Source organism: Acanthopagrus latus, chromosome 5, assembly GCF_904848185.1.
Source record: "Acanthopagrus latus isolate v.2019 chromosome 5, fAcaLat1.1, whole genome shotgun sequence".
NCBI lineage: Eukaryota > Metazoa > Chordata > Actinopteri > Spariformes > Sparidae > Acanthopagrus > Acanthopagrus latus.
In genome coordinates, this window is record NC_051043.1 from 2,789,174 (window position 1) to 2,814,733 (window position 25,560).

Here is a 25,560-nt window from a genome sequence, read left to right on the forward strand (position 1 = left end):
GAGTGGACCAGTCGATGGTTTCTGTCAGGAGTACCAGGGAGAATGAGGTAAAGGCTACGTAAATTTCTCTTGTGTTCTATTATAATCCCAGGCAAAATTCAGATCTGATCCATTGACTTTATAAAGTAGTGAAGACTTCACTCACTCATAGGCCATCTTGGCAGCGCCTGCCTCCACCTAACTTCCAGCTATTAAAAATGGGAAAAGAGGTGGAGCATTGGTGACAGTGAAGCAGGCAGAGTTACTTAAATCTGAAGTTGTCTCTTTTTCAGAGCCCGCTGGTGCCAGCATCTGTCTGGTGGTTAACACAGGTTTCTGTCCCTTGCTCCAAGTTCAGTGACTTCAATTAGCTGAGGTGAAGCCAAGGAGTGGCCACGCCCATAAATATACATACATTTTCTGTGTTTTAAAACTGAACAACTTACTAGTCTCTATCCTTCAACACCATTGTATACCTTTTTCACACTGGCTGAAAAACCCCACACTGGCTTTACTGCAGTAGTCACGGATTGCCTCCGTCTTGGCTCAGCTGTAATGTGAACACATCTAGGTGAACATGCTAATTCACCTGTGTTTAAAAACAAAGCATATACATACAAATTCCTGAGTAAAAAAGGTATTACAGTCATCAGCAGTACTGACTTTGCTCTGTTGTCATGAAGGTATAAAGTAAACTCAATTTAAATCAGCAGAGACTAGTGAATGAATTCAAAAAAATGTTTAATCCAGCAGCTGATTCAATAATAGTGTCTTGTCAGGAAGTCTTTGGCCTTTAGTTAGATTTTTGTGAATGAAGTGTGTCTGCCCTGAGCAGCACCAAGAAGAATGCCACCATGGAGTCCATACACTGGTAGTGATGGCGGTTGATAACATTCGTGAGACAGATGAAACGGTGAAGCTGCTGAAGCTGGTGAATCTGTGAAGATTGGGTGGTGATGGTGAGGTGGAGGGTGTGTGCAGCATAGCAGCATGAATGAATTAGAGGCAGAGAGCATCATATTTATAGGCGAACAGGGAAGGTGTGTTGCTGTATTATTGGATAGATGTGAGCAGCTGATGTGAGCATCTGATATCAAGCGATAACCCCAGATAATAAAATAATATAATGATAATTATGAGTGAGCATGAGTGAAAGGATGGCTTGAGAAATGACCTCAGGTCTGAGCATGCAAAAGAAGTCCTCTTGTCTGAACTTTTGCCAGAGTTTCATTTCCTGATGGAGACTGTGAGACGCAATTGGAAGCTCCAGAAATACACGGCAAAAACATGTGTGGTGAATATGGTAAAATTAATAGGTAAAAATGATCAGATTTTCTTTGCCTGTTGTATCATTTAAAAAAAAAAAATACAGACACTGTTAGGGAAGGCCAGGTACATGCAGCATTGTAATTTGAATTCTGTAATGTTATTGCACAATTTGTATCAACAGATCCTCCTCCTCTTTTCAATGACATTCTGGCTTTATCATATACATGTATTCTATTTGTGCTTGTTTCAGCTCTTCATTGTGACTTGATGATTTACACTCAACACACATATACTTCATATATTATATATACATATATTCTACTTCATTCTCAGCCTCACTCTGCCACGTTAGATCATTTATAATATTTCCCTCAATGAGTTGTGAACCGTGTGTGTGTTTATGCACAGATGTGAAGCTGCTGGAGGATCAGGCGTTCGTGGAGGGCGTCCAGGAGCAGGTGAATGGGGCTCTGCTGGAGTACACCCTGTCCACCTACCCACAGTTCCAGGAGAAGTTCAGCCAGCTGGTCATGCGGTTGCCAGAGCTGCGCTCCCTCAGCACGCAGGCCGAGGACTACCTGTGTTACATGCATCTGAGCGGGGAGGTGCCCTGCAACAACCTGCTCATTGAGATGCTGCATGCCAAGCGGGCGTGTGTGTGAGGGACGCACCCAGAATGCTCCACCATCATGTGTTATTTCTCTAGGTGAGATTGAGTGTGTGGGAGGCAAAGTGTGAGTGAGATGAAAAAAATCAAATGAAGATGGACAGGTTTATATTTGGGTGGGCTCATCATTGAGTTAGAGAGGAGAAAATGTTCTTTAGAGTTTGGAATTATAAAGCTCCATCTTTATACAAGGCTCATATAAGGATTCACGCTTTCATATCTTGCAGAGCTGCATAATGTGACCATTATAAACTGCATTTTCTACCCTGTTTTCAAAAAAGCTAAAATTAGATTTGCCTGCAGAGTTATGTTAAATCCTCTTTGACCAAATATTGCATGAATCCAAAATCACAGGCACAATTTTCTACATCATCCACGGAGCTGCCCAGCATACATTCAGACTGAGAGGAGCAGGCAACAGCCTGCATCAGTGCTCAGCAGTTATGAAAATAGGGTGTGAGGATGACTGTTGAGATATCCATAGCTGCAACCTGCATCATTTTAAAACAGCCACACCTAAACACCTTACAGATTTCACTACAAAACGGTTTTGTTGACTGCTTTGATTGAAATCCTTTTGTCGGATTGGGTGCTGGCCAGTGTGAAGATGAACTGGTATCATCTGCTGAATGCTTGCTGGGTGAGCTAATGTGAACTTTTTATGGCCGATTTTGTAGCCTCTTTTGAGAAATCAAATTTTAGTATTTTGAACGAGCTATTTTTGATCCAAACGTAAGATGCAACTTTATGATTCCAAGGCCACCAAAACTGTTGTGTGGTAATTATTATTATTATTATTATTATTATTGTTGTCATTATTTTTAGATGAAAACAGACTTCAGGATAACATGACACACTGTGGTCTCGTTAGACTACACTAGCACTGTTTCATATATCTGCACTGATTGTTCTCATCAACAACCTTACAAAAAACCCAAATATGAAAGCTCTATGGGGTTCATTGTGACTTGTTTTAACCTATTTAGATGTTAATATACTGATATATCAAAGCCATACACATAGTGATGCTTTGTAGGTAAAGAAGTGAAAGGAAAAAGAGAGAAGAGTAAAGAAAGGAGGGAAATAAATGTCCAAATGGTAAGGGAGAGAAGGATGACTAGCCAGTATTTTTAAGTTAACATGTAAAGCAAAAGGAAGCTTCTTCTGTAGGTGTTTGCACCCTGGTTTTCACAGGAGAACCAGACAGAGACGACACAGGGAGGAAAAAGATGGATCTGGCAACATTTGGTTTCAAGTTTCTTTATATAATTGAATTTATTTATGGGTCAATGCCCAAGAAACAACAGACCCTGACAAATGACAAATCACGTTCACTCCTATATTATGTCACTCTTAAACACACTGTATTATATGTGGAACAGGGATTGACTGATCTGAGTGTGTGGAGGCTGAAACTGAAGCTGCTGCAAGATGTTTTTTTTTTAATACACACAAGTAAAATGGTTACATTTTCCAGAGGTATACTTTCGTGTAAATAATGTTTATGCTTATTTTTTTCTTATTGTCAAAAGATCTCATGAAATGACCAAAACCAGCAATGTGTTTCTGACTACTCCCTTGTCTGTCTTTGGCTCTCATGTTTAGGCCTGTTGGTTCCTGCAGAATACATATACCCTAACCTTTAAAAGCTGCTGACAATACATTGGTATATTCTCAAAAATGACTAAAAAGGCTGGACACTGAATCTTAGTAACCATTACTCAAAGAAAAGAAATGGTGTATTTATTGGGAACTGTTTCATACTAATGTATGAAACATTGGTAATAACCAGTCATCAAATGCCTCCAAAAGAAAGCACAGTTTCACTGTTAACTGTTAAGTGTTAAACCCTGAACTCCTCCCTCTTCATGTTACTGCATATGTGAACCAGTAACACTGACGCAACAGCTGTGCACTGATGAGCATATGCCAAAGCTTTTAGCCCTTCTTTATCCTCAGTGAGCTCTACACAGTTGAAATGGCAGCATCACGGGTGCACATGTTAAGTATGAAGCAGCATTGCTGCTGCTGTTGTTGAACATGTGGGCATGTCTTTGTCAGTGGCTGAAAACAAGACAGCAATGATAGTGATTGTTGATTTGCCTTTTCTTTTACTCTTTTAATTTCTTATTTTTTAATAGAACTGGTCAATTCATCCTTTTACCCTGAAATCATGTTGATATTAACCAGTTTCTGTTTGGAGTTATTTTGTTTTCTACAGCTCAAAAAAAGATATGTTGAATTAATTTTAAAGCTGTCGCATTGAGCTCATGTTTTTTGTTGATTCTGATTGCCCATGTGGACAAACCCGATTTGAGTGCCAACTCTTCCTCTGACAAAGATCTTGATCTGGCATGCATTTGAGATGGAGGCTAGACTGAACTTTTTTTTTTTTTTTCAACACAGCTGTTTACAGGATGCATTGTGATGAGCTAGTATGTATTTGTAGCTATGTAACATTTAATAAGTGTAAATGATGATGGTGAAACAAAGTTAACTTTGTTTCATCACCAGACGACAGAACAGCTTCTTTCCTCAGACTGCGAGCCTCCTCATTTCATCATCAGCACTTCACCATGAAAAATCATTTTCATTTTTTGACCTGAAAATCCAGAATCTAACCTTTTAACAGGCATTGAAAAATAAGTATAATAACTAGAAATAGCTAATCCTCTCACTGAGGGTCTTGTTTGCTTACATAGGTCATATAGAGGCATCTGTGTTGTTCAGACTGAGACTGTTTCAAAATTTAAAAACATGACTTACAACAATCTGTACAGTTTGCTATATCTTATCCACATCTGTCGCCATATTTACATGAGTTTTTCTGATGCTTATTTTCCTGGATGTGGCTAGGTAGCTAGCTGGCTGTGTAGGAGGACATCTGTAATCTTTAACCTGCCTACTGTGCTCAGATTGGTTAACTGTCTCTCAAACTGGTGGAATTAGCAGTTTGTGAACACAATCCTCGACTGTTTTTAATCACTTTAAAAATGACAGATAAGTGGTTCAGAGTTGTGGAATAAGACTCGAGAGAGACAGTATTTCATACACAAAATTATTTTTTGTTTATTTGACCATTTTATGTCTCTATAGATGAGTGAATGAATAAATGAATGAATGAGTGCATAAACAAACAAACAAACAAATAAATAAACAACTTAGTGTTGGCATTTTACTCTTGCCAGGTTGATGATGGTTACAATCATGGGTCACTAAATCTAAAATAAAATAACAGATATTGCTGCATATTGTTCACATTTTAAGCTAAATATCTCAGACATCTAAAACAGAAAACTAGACAACAAGGCCTTATCAGCTCCATACACACTATCAGACACCTGAACTATAGGTCCAAACCACTGTACAGTGTATTTGTAGCAGTCAGTATTTTATCCGTGGCACTTACTGTGTTGAAAAGTAACACTAATGTGTTATGTCCCAAACTGGACAGATTTGTGTGACACGCCCTTTATAAAAGCACACGACTCTCAGCGATGATGACAATGTAACTGATATTCACTGTCACTGTCATCAGGACCAGTAGTGTTTGTAATACTGTGCAGCTCAACTCTCTCACTGTGGATATTTAAAATCATTCCTTGTTTGTCAGTTGACTTGGCAGGGACCGCTATTTCAAGGTATCGTAGACAATCACTCCACCTGCCTTAACTTAATGCTTAATGTCTGCCTGAAAACACGCACACACACACACACACACACACACACACACACACACACACACACACACACACGCACGCACACACGCGCGCGCACGCACACACACACACACACACACACACACACGCACACGCACACACCCTACAAGTGGACTAAATTCCTACACTGGCTAAGAGGGGACCTCTGTTTCTGGTCATTTTGAAAAAAACAAAAATATAATCTTTTACCATAATATATCTTCAAATGTGTTCTTGAAATTGCCAATTTTTCACACATGTGCACACACACACACACACACACACACACACCTTTTCCCATTGAGATGGCTGTGTGTAATCACTCTGTATAGTATATTTATGTTGTGAAGTGAATATCTACTGCAAGATGAAGATACATTTCAACACTGAAAAAGTTCTCCGCTTTATGTTGAGGTCAAATTGCTACTGTTGTGGTATTGATTCTCTTGATATTGCCTTTGTTTTTGCTCTTTGACTTTATCCTCTCCTGTGAGTTGACAGTTTGTCCCGTCTTAAACTGAGATGTTTTTCTCCCAAAAGTGAAAGTGACCAAAACATTTTCTTTAGATATATTTTATTGTAATAGCATTAAACCAATAAAATTCAGTGAAGTAAAGCTCCACTTGTGTGTCGGCTATTATTGCATAGCATCCATCAGATGTGCACAAATTATGCACCAGCTCATATATACACAAGATTTCACACAGCAGTAAATTGTGGCTGTTATTTAGCCTTGTCTGACTTATAAAACTCAAGAGAAATCATTGACATCAGTTATTCTACAACAGTTTTAGAAAGTTGTCAGTCAGTGTCTAAAAAATAGGCATACATTTTACTGTGAAATTTGTATCTTAATTCTCATATTTTGAGGATGTGATTACATTTCATGGTGGAATCTAAACTACTGTGTCTAACAACACAACAGAGAACACTTGTCAGACTGTAACAGACCTTTGGAGCACAGTAGCTAATATCCATGATTGTGATTCTTATTTGAATACATACAGCATTTACAACATGATTTCTGGCAGGTCAGACTATCCACAAACTCAGCAGAGGCACACAGACCACTGGTTTATCCACAGACATTCAGCATGTTGAAATAGTGTGAGCCTTTAGCCTACAGTGCATCCTGAGTTGGAAAGATAGGTGAGAGTTAATATGGCTACAGCTTGTAACACAACAGAGAAATAAATGTCTCGATAGTGTCTGCAGCAGCTGTAGAAGTTTGTATGAAGGTACTGTAGATAGGTTTAGGGTTGATTAGAGATATTAATTAGTGAATATGAAAAGGCCTCTGTTTCTCAAGTGTTTCCCACTCCCAGCATCGTACTGCTGTCTGTTGGTATTTAACAGCTCCAAGCCTGGTGAGCTGCAATGTCCCAGTCATATTGAATACCTAAACTATAAACATACTCTCCAGCAAGCCATAAACAAACTCAGTGTTCCATTCCGACAGTGTTTGGCAACTTAAAGACATGTCATGAACCACAGTGTTTTGCATTTTGGAGCCATGGGCTTGTGTTCTTTCCATTTACATGAAACATGAGGGAAGAGAAATTAGGAGTGAGATACAGACCAGCATGAATATTGGTTACACACATGGGCTAACGAGCATTCTTACTAAATTAGTAATTCATGGAAAATAAAGGAACTGCTTCCCAGATTTTGTTGCAATGACAAGTAGGCACCATCATGGAGTATCACCAGAATGTAACTCGAAACTGTGTTTGTCTGAATGTCTTTGGTAAAAACTGTTGCTGATGGATGTAGGTGTTGCTAAGATAAAAACATCTCAGCTAAAAGTAAACAGAATAATCTCTCTCTTTGTCTCTCTATTTTCTTTTTTAATTCAAGGGTTAGTTCACCAATTTTACAAAGTAAAACAGTTGGATGTCTTCAGATGCCTGCTGTCTCCACCCTACGACGATGGAGATGAATATACTTTCATTTGTGCTGAAAAAAACAAAAGCAACATGTATGTCCCGATACAATGTACTGATTATGATGAATAGTTCAGAGGAACAAAAGTTTCTTTCTGTTGTACAAATTCTGAATAAAAGATATTCACAGTGAAGTCTGTGGTAACCAAGACAGTGTCTTCTGAGAAAAACCCAGCCTGTTCTCACCCCCAGCTCGTCAATACAGTGGCCTGGTCAGTGGCCCTACACTTAAGTTTGGCGCTGATGTTCAGTAGTCTAAAAAACAAGAAAAGTCAGAGCCATGGAGGCTGAATGATTCATATACATGATTTTCCTCCAGGAGAGTTGGATTCAAGTCCTGTGTCTTACAAAGTGTCAGGACTGATTTGTTACATTAGTAAGGCAACTGACTAAACTAGGATAAGTAAGCAAGTCATTTTTGGACCTAAACCTGACCAAACTGTAACTGTTTCACAATGTTATTAACAGTCAAAAAGACATCATATTTTAAAAAATATGAAATGTTTGGCAGCGAGGTTAATTTTGAAAGACGAACCAGAAGTTGAGTATTAGGTAATATAGCTAACTTAACCACAGAGCCATTCACTTATAAAACTGACAGTAGGTGGTCACCCAGTTAATAACTTCTGTGAAGATTTTTCACAGTGATCCATTATTTCTTTGTATCAGCCTAGAGCCTTGAGTTTTAACCTACAGTTCTATTGACTAAATAACTAAATACATCTTCACCTCATTACTTGAATTAGTAGAAATACTCAATGCTGTTGTGAACGAGTTCATATTTAGAGGTTTCTTGTCCATGAGAGCCACCGTAGCTCCTGGAGCTTCGCTAACGTCCGTTGAGAGGGAGGTGTGAGCGAGGGAGTGTTTCAGTCTAGATCCACACAGCTAGATGCTGCTGAATGCTTGATTCATTGTACCTTTAATAAAAGATTGTTACTTTCTTATAGAGATATTGATGTGTCAACATTCGGGATAAATTGTGGTTGGTAAATCCAACAATGCAAAAATACTTCACTACTTGATTTGTTCCAGAGCTGATAGGAATCAGCTACAATACCAAAGGACTGTTGGCCACACAGAACACCGTGTGCCTTGTGCTAAAAAACTGAGTGGTTGAGGGAACATGGGAACAGAACAGTGACAGTTTTAGAGAAAGTGGAGCTCACTTCTTCATCCCTACTTCAATTTAATCCGAACTCTCCATCTGAGTAGAATGTAAGTATGTGTGGTGGGTGGCCTTGCACTTCTTCAGGTGGAATCTGTGTGTGTTCTGTTCCTCCTTCTTTCAGTGTGATGTGTGTTCATTGGAACTGAGTATCAGGATCCACTCCATTTGCAGTTCAACAACCTGCGGTGAAATAAAGGCATTAGCTACGACTCCCAGCTCAATCTGATGTTTAATGTTTTTGCATTACAGGAGTGCAAGTGTGTTTGTGTACAAAAGCGAAACAAGAAAGGAGGGAACTGAAAGGCAGAGTGAGAGAGAGCAGGTGTTGGAGTGGTTAATGGCTGATAGTGTGAATAGCCAGCGCTGTCCGTTCCTGATTAAGGGAATGAACTTCTCTTTGTCTCGGCCTTCAACAATGAACACCCAGTGGCACTCAAACACCATCCATCAGGCGTTCTTCACACACTGCTAAACATTTAATGAATCTATTACAAACTTCTTTCCCCTTAGCGCCAGGCAATTTAGAGCCATTGACAGTGACTTAACCCTCTGGAAATATGGGACCATCTGTTGTGTCCGCCTGCACATTCACATCAACAAAAGACACTGGGGCAGGTTTCACACAGTCCAAATGCTGTACACTGTGCAGGTAAATGGAGAAAATCAAGGAAAAATAAAAACCCTGTTGCCCTTTCTCCCCTGGCCATTTGTTGGATCGTGTGTGAATCTACCTTACATCTCCTGTCTTATCGGTGGCTGAGCTCTGTACCTTGCACTCCTCACAAATGTCCACAAGGATTTTAGAAAACTCGTGCTGTTGACATTAAAGGAACGGTTCACCAAAAAATGGAATTCAGTTGTTATGTCCTCCCCACCATGCTACTGGAAAGTTTCATAGTCCACAAAACATTTCTGGAGCTTCACAACAAAACAGCATTGCAGCATTCTCCTGAACAACTGAAGTAGCTGGGAACCTGTAAAAAAACATCACAAGATGGCTTCATACGGCTTGTGTTGTATAGTCCAAGACTTGACCCAATACTTTATTTTCACCCTCAATGTGCAGTTGAGCTCTTGCCCTCGCTTCATACGGGGTGCATGCTAACACTTAGTAGCAATGAAGAATTTGGCTCAAAAAGGGCATAAAGCATGTCTTTTAAATTTGCTGTGAAGCACCACAAATGTTCTGTGGACCACAGACCTCAGTGAGTAGATAATGACTGAATTTTCCATTTTGGTTGAACTTTTCCTTTAAGTCATTAATATATTATACTTTCTACATATTCTCAGTGTATTGTGATATTTTTCACAATAGACCAATAACAGATATTCTGTTTTCATATGTTTTATGTATAAGTAAAACTTAAAAGAATTATACATTATAAAAAAAAAAAAATCAAAATTCAGACCATCATTCCACAATACACCACCACTAAAGAACACTTCACTAAAGAACACTTATGCTAACATTAAGAATATAAACACAAAGATTCAAGATTCAAGAATAATGACAGAAATATGAGTATGTTCATTCAGTCAACTCTAATGAGGTGCAAATAATTTTTTTTCTTATTTTCCCCTCAAGGCTACGTCAAAATATTTCCTATGCAAGACAGAAAGAAAGTAGGTCGAGCTCAACACATTCATGACATGAAATACTGTGAAAGATATAGAGGAAACAGGTGGACGCTGGAATTTGAAACTCACAGTGGGTATACAATACACAGTAATTTTCTGAAATGTATGATGGCCTTGACCCAACTCATTTCAGAGTGTGAGTAAATGTAATCATACATTTATTTTGCATCAGCATTGAGTGATCAGTGCAACCCCACAAGTCTGTCTTCACCACAGGGTCATCATGCAATACAGCCAAGGCCCAGGGATAAGGATTCTGACTTAAAATAAGCACCTTCAGTGAAATGTCCTCAAAGCATGTGACTTATTGAAATGTAATTGGACGGTCTGTAGGGCACTTGTGGGGCTTTTCCTTATACATATGCTGGCTTGACTTGATTTGGTTTGATGCGGCACTTCAGCCCAGCTGGCAGGTATTTGCATTTCCATTATACCAGGGCTACCTGCTTTAAGTGATGACATGCTTGTCTTGAGTATTTGAGGATTAGCTGATCCCTGCAGTAAAATGGAAGAATAGCTGCAGTTCAGTGATAAACATGTTTCATCTCCTTACTTTTCACAATAAAAGTCACCAATTATGTGGTAGATTCTGGCATGCTATTCATCATGGGTGTCTAATTTACTACTTCCTGCTACATATAAATGGTAAATGGACTTGCATTTATATTGCATTTTTCTAGTTTACTGACCGCTCAAAGGGCTTTACAATACTTGCCATTCATCCATTCACACAAGGTGCCAAGTACGGATCAAGTGTCCAAGGACACTTCGACATGCAGCCAGGGTGAGCTGGGATTTGAACCAGCGACTTCTGCTCATTCAATGACCATTGATCTCAGCAGACCAAAACAATGACTGGACAGCAATTCATTCACACAACTGCACCATTAACCTTCCAGGCTACTGTATTTGTATTATAAGACACTCCGTTAACACACTTTATTTTTTGTTTTAAAGCGCATTTTGCATTTTGTGCTGTTAACGCTGCTACAGCGAATCAAGGCACTTTACCCATCATCCAGTGAAATTCCCTTCATTGTAGTTTGTTGAACTTACATAAATATTTATTAATTTAATTTGTGACAATTGTCATCTCAAACTGCCTTACAGTTGTTAATTTTGTTATGTGTCCGCTCCTGATGCTTTGCCATTTCTCTTTTTGGAATAAATAACATTTGGTTTCAATGCTCATTTCATCTAATATTAACTCTTATAGTTTTATATCAAGTGAGTTTTACCTGATGGCTTGAACCCAGTCAGCAGTACTACCTGTTTTAAATGAAAAGACAAACACAATGCCCAGTCATTCAAAAATACATACATGATAATACATACATGTTACATACATGATAATACATACATGTTACTTACTTGGTTTCCTGATGCTGGTTTTAAAGAGAAAGTCACAAAACTCTCTTTTCTGAAGCTCTCTGAAAGACAACAACGCAGCCATTTGTATTTAAAGTTTGCAATTCTCTTTTCAGACCAATTCACTTTTTTATGCAAGCCAAAACATATTGGATTCATATAAGAGAATCAAAGCACAACACAAAGACAACTTCATGAAATTCACAAAGAGAAACAAAATGCTAACAGTTTGAATGACATTACGAGAATTCTTGGAACAAAGTTTTTTAGTTAACTCTGCGTGCATCCCTGGTTGTTACCTTTCTATCTCTCAACAATACTGCAATTTAATCATGGCCTTGCCGCTGCTGATTAGATAAACTGAGATGTTAAATGAAGTGAAATGGCATCATATACACTTATGTTTTTCATATTCTTATTCTTCATTTAATTACTTCGGTCTCAAAGTGTAGGGAAGGTGTAGGAGAGTCCCATTCACAGCAGCGATGGACATGTCAGCAATAATCACGTAGCAATAACAATGAAATGATGCCGGCAAAGACCATCATTGACCCTAAATTACCTTTTATCTTGAAGATGAAAACTCAAAATACCATATATCATTGTATCTATTGTTTTTATTCAGTTATAGAGTGGTTGATGATGTGTTTTTATAACTAACCCTGAAGTTAGCACCCCCCCCGGTTCCCCGACAGAAAGCCTGATCGTTTTGTATTTTGCATTATAACAGAAAATAATCTCTGTGACAAACACAAGATAAACAGCTAATGTTAGGCTAACATCACTGTCACATGACTTAAACATTACTATATTCTATAAACTGATCAATAAAGAAGTTTTACACCACGGTCTAGGGGAAAACTTAATTCTGATTGGCTGCAGGGTGTCCTGATAAACGGACACCTATTAAGTAGTTCTAGTCAAATGGTCTGTTCACTGCTCTAAATTAATGTGCTATCTGGCCTATCCACATGAAAAAAAATCAGAAAATTTTATTTCCAGCACTGAGTGCAGTCCGTCAGTCCTTCAGTATCCTCTGAACACCACAGGGTGGCGACTGTACACACAAACTGCAGAAAGTACACTTCCCTTCTAAAGCGAATAATCTCAAATCCCGTTCGCTGTTCTACTCTCTACCTCAGGCTGCGGCCACAGTGACGTTACACACGGCTGATCATTTGTTCGTGAAAATCATGATATTGATTTGGGAACAATGACATGACTGTCAAATTATACTTACTGTTTGTCAACCGTACGCAATGTTATTGACTTTGAATCTTGCTAGCATAGCGTTAGCTTTCTGGCTCATCGCTGAGTGAATTAGAATATCTCCCGTTGCCAAGTCGTATGTATGATCCATCCTATTTACTGGAGGAGTGAACAATGTTTTCCGTTGCATAGGAACCTTATTCCTGATTATAGACACCTCATCGGGCATTATCCCTTATGTAAAGAGATAGAATAGTTTGTAACTAAAGTGGGCCTGTAAAGACAGACTAGTGAGTAGATGAATCTCCGCATTCACGGAAGACGTTTAATGTCCCCGACAACCTCTGTAACCATTCTAGTTTGTGATGACACAAAGTGACAGAGAGGCTATAAAAAGACAGTGGAAGCGTAAACCTGTCACAGTCATACATACAGTGACACTTGTGACAGATTTCATGTTTTTATTGCAAGACAAATGCACATTACCTAAATAATGAGGGGGACGTGATTTTGAATTTCACTCCTACTCTGTGCCGATGTGGGAAACAGAGACTAATAACAGGTAAATTGGTGGGAAAAATAACATTCCGTGTTGTCATCCCTGAAGTTGTGGTCAGAGCTGCTGTAAATCTCCTCCATACCGTATCCCCTGTTGTCAATCTGACCTAAGTTGGTCTTGAAGGCTGTGTTTATCCCCTGTGCAGTGCCATTCCATGTTCACTGTCACATCAGTCACATAGTAAGTCTCCCTGTGATCCGAGGTTGCATTTCAGACTCTATGGCCACGGGTTCCAGGGCTAAATGAACCATGAGTTATTTAGATGACAGTAGCTAGCTATAGCCAGTAGTAAGAGCAGCGGTTGTTGGTTACTCTGATAATATGCTGCACACTGAGGTGTTACAGCCTGAGTGCTGTCAGTGATTGTGTGTGGGTGTGGCTGCTCTCCCCTGTGCTTCTGTATCCTCCAGGTCCTGCCCTTCCCCCGCTGGAACAGGTGATCTGTCTGGCATGGCTGTCTCCAGTCACTAATCAGGGCAGGATATAAGCAGTTGTGGCTGAGGCCAGTGGGTCATCCAGCAGTGTCCATGCTGTGTGTGTGTGTCTGTGCGTGCATGTGCGTGTGTGTTTTCTGAGGACGAGAGCAGCGTCGACAGAATGAAGTGTTTCCTGTGTTTTTCTGTTGACTGAGTCAGTAGAAATTGGTTGTGTGGTGCAACCGGCTTCCTAGTTTTTTTTAAAGGGAAGTTAATCTGGTATTATCCTTTTGTGGTCTTGTTGAGACAATCCAGGCTTTTGCTAATACATCCAAATAACAAAGTCTTAAAAAGAAACCAAACATTTGTCTTGAACATTGTCTCCATACTAGCAACAACCAGATAATTATTTAATCGGGCCAGTGCGGCAGTGACAACTTAAAAAGTTATGTCCCACAACCATGGGAATGTGAGATGGCGTCCTGATTGGTTACACTTTTTCATTCAGTATTCTCTGCAGTGTTTAGTTATCACCTCCATTATGTTTACAAAGATGCTGTGGAACGTGTGAGGGGACATAAGGTCTAGAAGCATGAGTTATGTTTATCAACACATTATTTTTTTAAAGTTAACAATTTGACTGTGTAGTGCAAAAAAAAGTGTCCACAAATTGTTACAAAATATTTTCCCTAGTCTTCAAAGTAATACATAGCACATATCACAAGCTAGGCAGCCTACCATTCTTGATGACCAATGATGTGGAGGAGGAGCTGGGGGGCCCAGAGGTCTCACTGGTCTCAGGGCTGGAGGGGGTCAGAGGACTGTGACCCCAGGAGGTAACTGGGGCCCTTTGGGAGGGTAGGAAGCTGGTTGGCTGGGAACAGTTCTGGAAAAGCACCAGAACTAAATCACAAGAGCTTCAAATAATGTAATTAGTAAGTAGTAAGTATTTGCACATGTCTTCTACACCACCACCACACAAATGCAAAGTTAGAGTTCAGTTCAAGTAAACGCTTGTAAAAAGGGACTTTATTTTCTGTACCATGCTGGATCTGATCATTGCTTTATACTCACTAACCGTGAAAGATAAGGCCTTCCTCTTTTCTTTGATCCTCTTTATGGCATTCCTCACCTAAATAAGAAACAGTGTTTACACCAACTGGCTTGTCCAAAATGCTGGCAGCCTTACACATTGCACAAAGATACATTCTGAAATTCTGCTGCAGTGGTGACAGGCAGATGCAATGACAATGGGCTGAATGCCTTCTTACCTCACTGTTGTAAACAGCATACACTAAGAAGATATACAGGCCCTGTGCAGAGGAGACAGACACTTTAGGAAACTCATGTGAAAGGGGGAGAAGAATATACTCCATTCATACAGCTTTTATTGCAAATATCTTCATTAAGTCCACTAAGTTCTTCACTCTGTAATGTCTGTGTCAAAGTCTTCTTTCTCTTTAACCAACAAAGAGATAACCATGTATTGCAAAATACCTCTTCCTGCTCTCTATCTGTGTGGTTTTCTACTCCCTTTTGGCATGAGCTTCACTTGCATTCGACAGGGTGTGGCTGACCTGAATCCAAATTGGATCTTCCTTGTCATACTATAAATTTGACCTAAAAGTATAATTTGGACGAGGGATTTTTCTAATATTTCTGTTTAACCTCTTGTATGTCTAGTGATGGACTGAAGAGGTGAGGATACCGCAAAAACATTCCATCAGCAAGTACAAGTGTTTAGAACTGGCCAACGGTCACAGTTGTAGGACATGTGCTCACTATACATAACAGTGGATATTTTGATAAAGTTGTTCTTGAAATGCACTCACACGGCCCTATCTTAGCGCACACTGCAAGTGTCATTGCTAGTTTTAGACCGATGCAACTGTCATTTTCACGCCTAGCACCCACCTCATGTAAAAAGCAAATATACCTACGCCACCTGTGCGCCCCTGCCCCCTGGGTATGTTGGTCTTAAAGTGAGGTGTGGTCAGGCGCACTGATGGTGGATTGCTATCTAGAGGCAGCGGAAAGTGACTGCACCATAGACCAACAAGAAGCTGGTCTGAAGTCAAAGGCGCAGTCTGTTTCCTGCTATTTAAGGACGCTTTATTCAGGTGGTAAGATGCATCTACAGATGCAGGTTCACACCATGCATATGCTCAGATTCTATCATCTAAGAGGCTGCCTTCACTTACTTTAAACACCTTTAAATGAACGCAGTAATGTCACTGTAACAAATATTGTGGCACATTTAATCGGCAGGTAGCAGTGCTCCTCCTCCCCCTCCTCCTCCTCGGTTAGATATCAGTGTATTCTATCATATGCAGACAAACAGAGGTGTTGATGGGACAGATGATTGTGAAATGGCAGGATAGAGGTTCCAACAGCCAAGGATCACATCCCTGTCCCTCAGCGAAGATGACAGCCACTGTTTATTATGCTCCAGGTCCTGGCACACCTGGCTCTTAAAGGTAATGGGAGGCGACATGTGCCATGAGTAATTCATAGTCTACATAAACCTTTTTTGTCTTGTACTGCCATTTAAATAACAAAATGAACTTGGATATGCCCTAAACGCACTAGTGTGCTGCGCTTTAGACAATGCGATACAGTAGTTGTATAACAAATTAAAATAGAGAGCTTGAGAGAGAAGCTTAATTCATGTTTTCCCTCTCAATGGATATAACTGTCAGCTTGTCACTTCTGGAAAGTAACTAATCTGCCACAGTTTTGAAAACGGAAATGTTTGGAGTAAGGGGGAGTATATTGGCACCCTGTGATGCTACGTCTGTTCTTAAAAGTATGCTTTGACTCAATTCGACTTTGTATTACTGAGTGGCCCTCCACAACATCCCATATGAGCATTTTATTAGGGATGTAATGGTATGAAAACTTTACACCGCGGTAATAGTGACCAAAATTATCGGTATACTGCGGTATTTTTAAAATGTCTACAAAATGTTGAAAAAAACACTGACACACTGATAAACTGAAATAATTTCACCAAGATTTATATTTAAATAGATTTATTATATATTAAAATAGTCCAAATCCAAAACTTTTACAAAACACTGCAAAATCAACATTAAACAAGTATAAAAGAATGTATCAAAACTGTGCAAAATAGGTCATTGGCTTTTTGTGACGAGGCTGCCTGTAATTGAAACATGTCCTTTAATGTCTGCGTTACAGAGGTAGAATGAGATGTAGTGGCAGCAGCACTCGATTGGCCAGCAGACCCTCTCTGTGAAAAAATGAACAGAAAATGTCATTATTAATTATTACTGTCATTGTAAGTTAATACTAAGGGTGCAACCAACAGATCACAAAACTCACAATTTAGATCATTTCACTTTTGTTGGAAACAGGTTGGATCATTTTTTAGATCAAAACAAAAAGGATTATTGTTAAATGAATTTTGGCTCTTATCTCTATCTAGACACTTGTTATAGTCACCATTTTATATTATTCTTTATATATAGTCTATTCTACAAATATTATATATTAGTATATAATAGTATTATATATTTCTGATATTACTTATATATATTGGCTGTCTGTCTCTCTGTCTGCCTGCTCGTATGTTGTCAGTGGACTTGGTCAATCTGATTGGTCAAATGGCTGCTGAGCCACAGGTAGACGCTGCTCTGGTGAACAGAGCTGAGATGAAAGTCAGTCATCTCAGTCAGTTTGCATTCACTAACTCAGTCCACCCAATACGTGTTTGTCTCAAATCCTCCTCACTGCAGCTCTGCATCAATATTTGGGGAATTATTAGGTCGACTTTAAAAAGTGAAATCTGCAATTAATAAGTGGTTCAGATAAGGTGCAAAATCACAGATCAACTTTGTTCAGTTATACCACCATCTGGTCAGTTTACAGTAGTGACAACAGCAAATTAGACAGAGAGAACTCGACATGCACATACATCATGCACCCAAGTCTAAGGTTAGCTTACCTTGCATTCACTGAACAGCTGAGGGTGATGGTGGTGTAAATTGGATGTGTTGCCACCCCTCGCAACAGCTTTCTTCTTGCAGCTCCTGCAGATAGGGCTGCCATCCTCGCCCAGCTGTCCCTGAGAAATCTTATAAAAAGCAAAATACGCCCAGACTTCAGATTTGGTTTCTTTGAAGGCGGAAGAAATGGTGTGAGGGCCGCTACTATCACATCCTCCCTCCGCCACGTCTTCTTCACTACAAAACAAGCACACGTTGCACGCTGTGCCTGCGTAGTGAGACTTGGATAAAGTTTCTCACGAGGTTTCCACATCGTGGTTATCGACCGTGGTGGCTACCATGGTAATTAAAACTTAAACGGTAACCTTCACCGTCGGGAAATTTACCATGGTTTACTGTGATACTGGTAACCGTTAAATCCCTACATTTTATGATCCAGCACGCCAATCTTTAGGACAACATGGTTTGTCGGTGCCTTGCAGAACATCCAACAATGTTTAATTGAGCATTTTGTGATTTGCCACCTTTTTGGTTAAGGCTTGGATTAGTTAGACATCGTAAACTACTTTGTGAAGAACAGTACAAGATTGTGGTCATCATTGAAAAAATAACACCATTGGCTGTTGGCATGGGAAGGCAGATGTCTGAAGGTGCAAACAGGGACGCTGAAGAGAAACTACACTTTAAACTACAAAAGTACGGAGAGATGAACACACAGAGACCTCTGAACATGTATTGCAATGGGGGCTAGTCACAGGTTGGTTGCAGCTGTAAAACATCACCCCAGCATGCAATATAAGGGTACGCAACACATATGTGATAATGTACATAATGAGGAAATGAAAAACTAAAAAAACTCTGCTATTTTGGTGTCAGTAACATTTGTTTCTACCAGCAGGTTTGCCACATTGGACATGTCAGCTGACTCTTTAGTACCTGCAACATCAGTGGGCTCATTATGCAAAGTTGTACTAGTTTCTGTAGTTACCTGTAGCTTTGCTTATTTATCCATATTTTCTGTATACGCTCTTCTCAGTCTGAGATAATGTACCCTAATTCACGTTCCCTATGTCTGAGTGGACAATGCAGTCATAGACAGTGTTCAATTTCAATTTCATGTCAGAGGATTTGTATGGACTGTACCCATACAAATGTAAGTGGAAAGCAGAATCTGGTCCACTTATATTAGAAGGAGAAAGGATGTGGACCTTGGGGTACATTGGATACATTGATTTAGGTTGGACAGTTATGGAATGAATGATTCTGGCCAGAGAATCAGGTTTGAGAGGATACTCTAATCTCCAATGCAGGGAAATTAACACAGTAAAGGTGTTAAATTTAAAAAGGAAGATATCTTTAAACTCAATCCTCAAATGGTACATAGGCACTCTTTCTATCGTTACATTAACGCTTTCACATTTAAGAAAAAAATTACGCACAGCACTCGGGGAAGTTATTAAGGAAGGTAAATAACATATACTCATTGTGTTCATTGGCCGTATTAAAGCTAGTGCATACCACGATGCAGCAATAATTTACAATAGCAAACTGGAAAATACACCAACGAAGGCATTTTAACAGAAATACACTCACTCTACTCACACGAGCAGATTCTCACCTTGATCACTCATGCACACAAACCCAAAGGGAGAAGGAAGAAAGCATAAATTGTCTGTGCTGAAGTTTACTGCGGAGCTCTCACTGCTGAATTTCTGCTGTTTTGAAGCTCGAGCTGGCAATGAGTGCCCTGATGTCTTTGCCAGTCAGCTGAGGGCGCACTAAGGGCTTTTGTATGACAATAATGAACACATCTTGGCCAGAGAAGACAGGTGATTTGAAGTGGAGTAAAATAATCCACCTACGTCAAACTGGAACAACCATCTTTGAAGAGAGGAGGTGGCCTACGACATTACTTATCACCCTCTTACAATGATGTACTGTGTTCCTCAACGACTCTGTAAGGACACTCCCACACAGAGTCTAAAAGCCTGAAACTCCCCTCCAGCTAGTCACAACTGAGGAAGCCTCTTGGATGAGAGGTGAAATGTCTTAAAGAAACTAAAACAAGTCCAGCTGTCTACAATACAGCACTTAGAATTACCATGACCTGGATGACTGAGAACCTTCATTAATTCTGAAGTTATTATTCAGTGCTGTTTTGGCCTTTTAGCTCTAACTGTCATACTTTACTTTTATAGTCTTTTGAAACAGCCCTTCAACAGATATAAAAGAAAAAAAAAACTTTGTTTTTGGTAAAAAGAAAAAGATGGTCTAGCGTCATCCTCCTACCTACATGAGGAAGAACTCCTACTGTAGTGTTATCTGCTCTCAGCTGGACACTGGCAGTAAATCTAAATTAACTAGCAGTTCTCTGGGGGTCACCCAGGGGCTAGCTCATTTTGATAAATTAAAGACCAAGGAATAGCACGGAAGGGTGAGTGGGGTAAGTGAAGATATCTAGGGAGAGAGAGAGCGAAAGAGAGAGAGAGAGAGAGAGAGAGAGAGAGAGAGAGAGAGAGAGAGAGAGAGAGAGAGAGAGAAAGAGAGAGATGTACTGAATCGATGGAATGTGTTAGAAAAACAGTGTATGGCAAGGTTGCAGTGAGAGAAGAGTGTCAGGAAGTAACTGTTACATTATCAGGGGAGGAGGGTTGGAGGTAGATGTCGTATGACCTGTCAGTCAAAGGCCTGACTGCCCTCTTCCACACACACACACGCACGCACGCACGCACGCACACACGCACGCACGCACGCACGCACGCACGCACGCACACACACACACACACACACACACACCTTAATCTTAACCTCCGCTGTTACAGTAATAAAATCACAGCTGACAAATGAGTAGATACAGACATTACATGTGCAAAAAAGTTCAAGACACATGACTACTGAGTATTGACACAAACACAAACAAGAGGAAGCTTGTTGATTCATATACTTATTCTGATATCTTCTATCAATGATTTGGTTTTACAAATGTAAATTGTTTAATCTTTCCACTTTCAAAAGTGCAGTCACTGACCTTTCCTCCATTTCCACCTGTATTTAATACATACACAAAATATATTAGGCTAATTGCTATGAACTGCTGGATTTAAGGCAAAAATATTGAGGACCCAAATGCAAGACACTCTGGAGGCAGGCAGGATTGGGCACAAAAAAATCTAGCTTTATTTAATGAAAGCTGAAATCCAAAAATCATATTATCCCAAAACCTAAGAAGAGCAAAATGCCAAAAACACAAAGTAGCAACACAAAATCTAGAACAAAGTGTCAACAAAGAGGTGCAAATTAAAACTCAGGAAAATCAAGGGGCAGAAAGATGTAGCCTGGAATAAAAAACTGAAAAAATAAAAAAACTACGGGGAGACACTGGAAGACACAGGAGCAGGCTCAGGAAATAACACAGGTGAGTAACACGGGACGAACTGACAAAGATGTCAGGAAGCACAAAGGCTATATACACACAAGAGCTGATGACCAAACAAGAAGCAGATAAAAGGTGAGAAAATCACACAAAAGAAGGAACTGAAAAGTAACACACAACACATGAGGGCTAGACTTCAAAATAAAACAGGAAATCACAGAAACACAAACTGAAACATGAAATGAACCCTTATGCTCCCCTGCACTCTGCACTTCACTCCATGAAATTAACTACATGAAACTGACACAAATGAATAAATAAGTGAATACATACTATAAATATATAAATACATTAAACTGACAATTTTACCACTGGCTCCACTAAATAGTTTGGGATGTATGTTGTTTCTTTCATGTAAGATTGATATAGAATGCTTATGTGAGGTGACAATGTGCTTTAGAGAGCAATTGCTGTTTTTAAACAGTTGCTTCTCTTGCTGTTTGTCACCTTTAAACCATTCCAACAGCTTCCAGCTCCCTCATAAGACACTGATTGTTTCAACTACTGTCTGTTCTGTCACATAGTTTGAAGCCTGGCAAGATGGATTCTTGAGATCAAGTGATCATTTGGTCTCTAAACAATAATCTAGCTGCATGCAAAGTATAGTAACATTTTGAATGCTAATTGTATTTTTGTTAGATAGTGCAAAGATCCAATCCCTGAAATCTCTTTAGCTGCTTAATACTCTGCAACATCCACTATAGTTTCTAACTGTGTCTGTCTGCCTTTTGCAAAGGAGCAGGTGTGTAGTTGGTTTGTAGAGCTTTTTCACTGCCAACAGCTGCATGCTCCATTTCAAATACAAAAATATGAGAGTGGTGGGAATTAACCCAAATAGAACAGTTATAGCTGCACAGCAGAATCATATGCTGAACGTAATCTCCATTATAGCCAAGAGATGCTGCAGATAAATGTGATAATTCTTTGAAGGTTCATCTCTACACAAGAGTGACACATTGCTTTCACATTGTCATTTGATACATTTTTACCATTGAATATTGATAATAGCCACTTCAATGTTAATATCATTATGTTTTAGTTTGCCAGTTACCACACATAATCTTAGACTCCACATGAGTATTGCAGACGTAGTGATATACCTAATTTCGCGATATTGCATTAAAAAAATGCTGCAGAACCGTCATGGTTATTTTTACATGTAAAGCTCATTGATCTAACAAGGGAAATCAGTATGTATGCATGCTACTTCTACCATTAAACATACTGTAACTGAAAATACCAAATAATAATAACGACTTTCGTGGCCCTAGTAATGCACTGGATGACAAGAGGTAGAGAGACTGGTGGGACGAGGCCCATGGCTGTCCCCATATCACACTCCCCTGGGTGTCCTTGTAGCCCTGCTGTACAACCAGAGGGAGGGTTAGGAGCTCTATTGTTTTGCAATATATAGTCCAGCGGCTGCTTTTCACCCATGCTTTGGTCATGGCCCTCTACTGTTATTCTACTATGGATAGAAAGAAAAAGGTCAAATGTAAAAACGAATTGTATTGAATAAAAATTGCTGAACACATCACGTTCATTATTAAATAATATTGTATAATATCTTTTTTCAAATATAGTGATAAATATTGTCCAGTGAATAATACAGTGGTGTGAGAAAGTGTTGGCCCCCTTCCTGATTTCTTATTTTTTTGCATGTTCGTCGCACTTAAAGGTCCTATATTATGAAAACACATTTTCTCTGGACTCTACATATAAGCTGGTCCTCCCTGAGCCTACCAACTCCCAGAATGAGGAAAACAAACGATTCCTGCATGGTCTCTGCAGCGCAACCACTGGTAAAACAGCGCTCTTACAGGGTGCTCAGATTCAGCTCCTTTCGTTACGTAACGAAAGGAGTCATTTACATAGACAGGCCTCCTCTGCGCAGTGATAGGAGATATCCAGGAGGGGGGCGTCCATCCCTGAGTTGATGTTCGGTGTGTCCAGCGGTAAGATAGCAGTGTTTTGCAATGTCGATGCTCAGAGTTAGACACGCAAATAGCTCTGTTGTTGGTTGTAAAAATCAACATAAGTGCCTATATTCTGTCCCAGCTACAGAACAACCAAAGAGACAGTGGTTGTGTTTCACCATGCCAGCTGCAGTTCATGTTAGTTTGTATGTGTGTGCTAACCACGTCACATCAGCCTGCTTCAGTAACGAGGGTCAATACAAAGCTGGCTTTGCCTCGACACTGACCCTCGTAAAAGTATGAGTCCCATCCATACTGGACCCAGCAACTGCACCCGAGCCACAGGTAAGTGTCGCCACGTTTTGATGGTATTTACCTGTATGTATGTGTGTATGTATGTATGTACCTATGAGTATGGTGAAGTCAGCTGGCAATTGGCTAACTAGTTAGCTCCACTTCGGAATGCTATGCAATGGCATTTGAAGCAAGTTTAATGTTAATAATATTATGATGGAGCTTGGTTGTCACAGTAAAAAGTCTGGAAACGTGCAGACTGGAGACAGAGACGATGCTAACAATGTCACAATGAGTTTGGAGACTGTGTTGGAGACAAACACAGCTTTCACTAGCTGTTAGCCTAATGGCTAACAGCTAGTGAAAGCTATTCAGACAAACTAACCATTCTGAAACATCCTGCTGCAGCCACAGTGTCTGTATTTCTTTCAGGAGCCTAGGTCCAATTCTGGGTAAAACTGGTATGGTTGAATGACAGCATCTCCGCTAGTCATAGTGACACACACATATATATATATATATATATATATATATATATATATATATATATATATATATATATATATATATATATATATATATACACACATCCACCATAACATTAGCGTATGCTACCGCTAGGGCAAGCAGCATCCACTCCCTGAGATGGACATGTAGCAGGCAAAGCAGGTGTTGACAGACAGAGCTGATTAGCATTTAAAGGTGCAGGCACAGAAACAGCCTGCTCTCAGTAGATTTCACTTGAGTGACTTTTACACAGTTGAAATTCAGGACCACGGATGGGTTTGGGGCAATGCATATCGACTACAGTGTTGTTGGACCTCTGACAGCTGTGTGAAATTGATGAAAAACAGTATAATATGGCCCTGTGTGAAAAGTGCTTGCCCCCTAAACCTAACCTGGTTGAGCCGCCCTTAGCAGCAACAACTGCAATCAACCAATCCATCCATCCATCCATGGGGACTTTGGATGGGGATCCAGGGGACTTTGAGACGATCACAGCCCATGGAATCTTTTGACCATCCAACCTGACCGTTGGGACCAGGGAGAAAGAGTTGGAATAAGAACCATGCTAATTTAGCTTGGCATAAGGCTGCTCCTGGCTAATATCTGGTTGCAGGTAAAAGAAATGGACAAAAATGGGACAAATCTAAAATCAGAGGCTGTTGTGCCCACAGAGACCTGTTTCACCCAGAACCTCTTGGATCAAGCTATTGCACTTCATGGGCAGACTGTGTTTTGAGCTGACGGAGTGGATTATCATCACCATATTGCTGCTAGATTCAAAATATGCACTACGTGTTAAATATAAATATTTGTGTAGAAATAACAGTATACATTTTCTGTAATTTGTTGTTCTGTGCTGTCTAATGACAGATACATTACCTTGTACCTTCTGACAACTTCATATTGTGTGATTGTGTTCATGTAATTAAACTAATGGTTGGTTTAGGCAGTTCTAAATAAAACGTGTATCTCTGTTTACCTGGAAGGCATTGAGAGCGATGAAGATATAAGCAACTACTACAGACAGATGTACAAGCACTCCACACAGCCAGGTCAGACCCAGCACGGGCAGCAGGATAAGAACTGGACGGGTAACAGCCCTGCAAACATACACAAAATACAATAATGATGAATGAATATAGGATGTACATTTATTACACACACATACCCTCAAATACAGATGCACAAGAGTGAGGTCTAACAGAGTGCTGTGTTGTGGTGCCTTTTGATTCTGCAGTACTCTGTAAACCTTCTTTTTGTCAACCTTTTCAGAAAAATGAATATATGTAGACTGAAGGAGACAGCAGTATTTTCTTCTCAAATATTTCCTCCTTGAATCCTCATCAAACATTGCTGCACAGCTATAGATTTTACCGCCTACCACAGTCGTACTCCTGTGCCTTTGCAATCATCTTTTCAATGGTGCTTATGTGGCCAATAACCATTTCATGGGGCAAGGCGGAAAAGGTTGCCTTTGTTCAAGCCACTATTGTTGTCACACTGCTGCACCTGGGTAGAAAGATTGAGT

The 25,560-nt window shown here is 39.8% G+C and overlaps 2 protein-coding genes across 3 annotated transcripts in view; one reads left to right on the plus strand and one right to left on the minus strand.

Moving 5' to 3' along the window:
* The window catches only part of nr5a1a (nuclear receptor subfamily 5, group A, member 1a), a 25,001-nt gene extending 18,768 nt beyond the window's left edge, over positions 1–6,233 (plus strand). The window contains exon 7 of the mRNA XM_037098535.1: positions 1,657–6,233. Coding sequence (XP_036954430.1) covers positions 1,657–1,910 — 254 coding nt within the window. The 3' untranslated portion in view covers positions 1,911–6,233. The remainder of the gene's footprint in view (positions 1–1,656) is intronic.
* Positions 2,731–25,560, minus strand: part of adgrd2 (adhesion G protein-coupled receptor D2) — a 49,551-nt gene continuing 26,721 nt past the window's right edge. The window contains exons 19-25 of one of the 2 annotated variants that reach the window (XM_037098534.1): positions 25,012–25,132; positions 15,189–15,230; positions 14,996–15,049; positions 14,656–14,803; positions 11,737–11,795; positions 11,604–11,634; positions 2,731–8,907 (exon numbers count right to left, since the gene is read on the minus strand). In XM_037098534.1, coding sequence (XP_036954429.1) covers positions 8,900–8,907; positions 11,604–11,634; positions 11,737–11,795; positions 14,656–14,803; positions 14,996–15,049; positions 15,189–15,230; positions 25,012–25,132 — 463 coding nt within the window. In that variant the 3' untranslated portion in view covers positions 2,731–8,899. Of the gene's footprint in view, positions 10,861–11,603; positions 11,635–11,736; positions 11,796–14,655; positions 14,804–14,995; positions 15,050–15,188; positions 15,231–25,011; positions 25,133–25,560 lie in introns of both variants that reach the window. The other variant, XM_037098533.1, reaches the window with a different exon arrangement.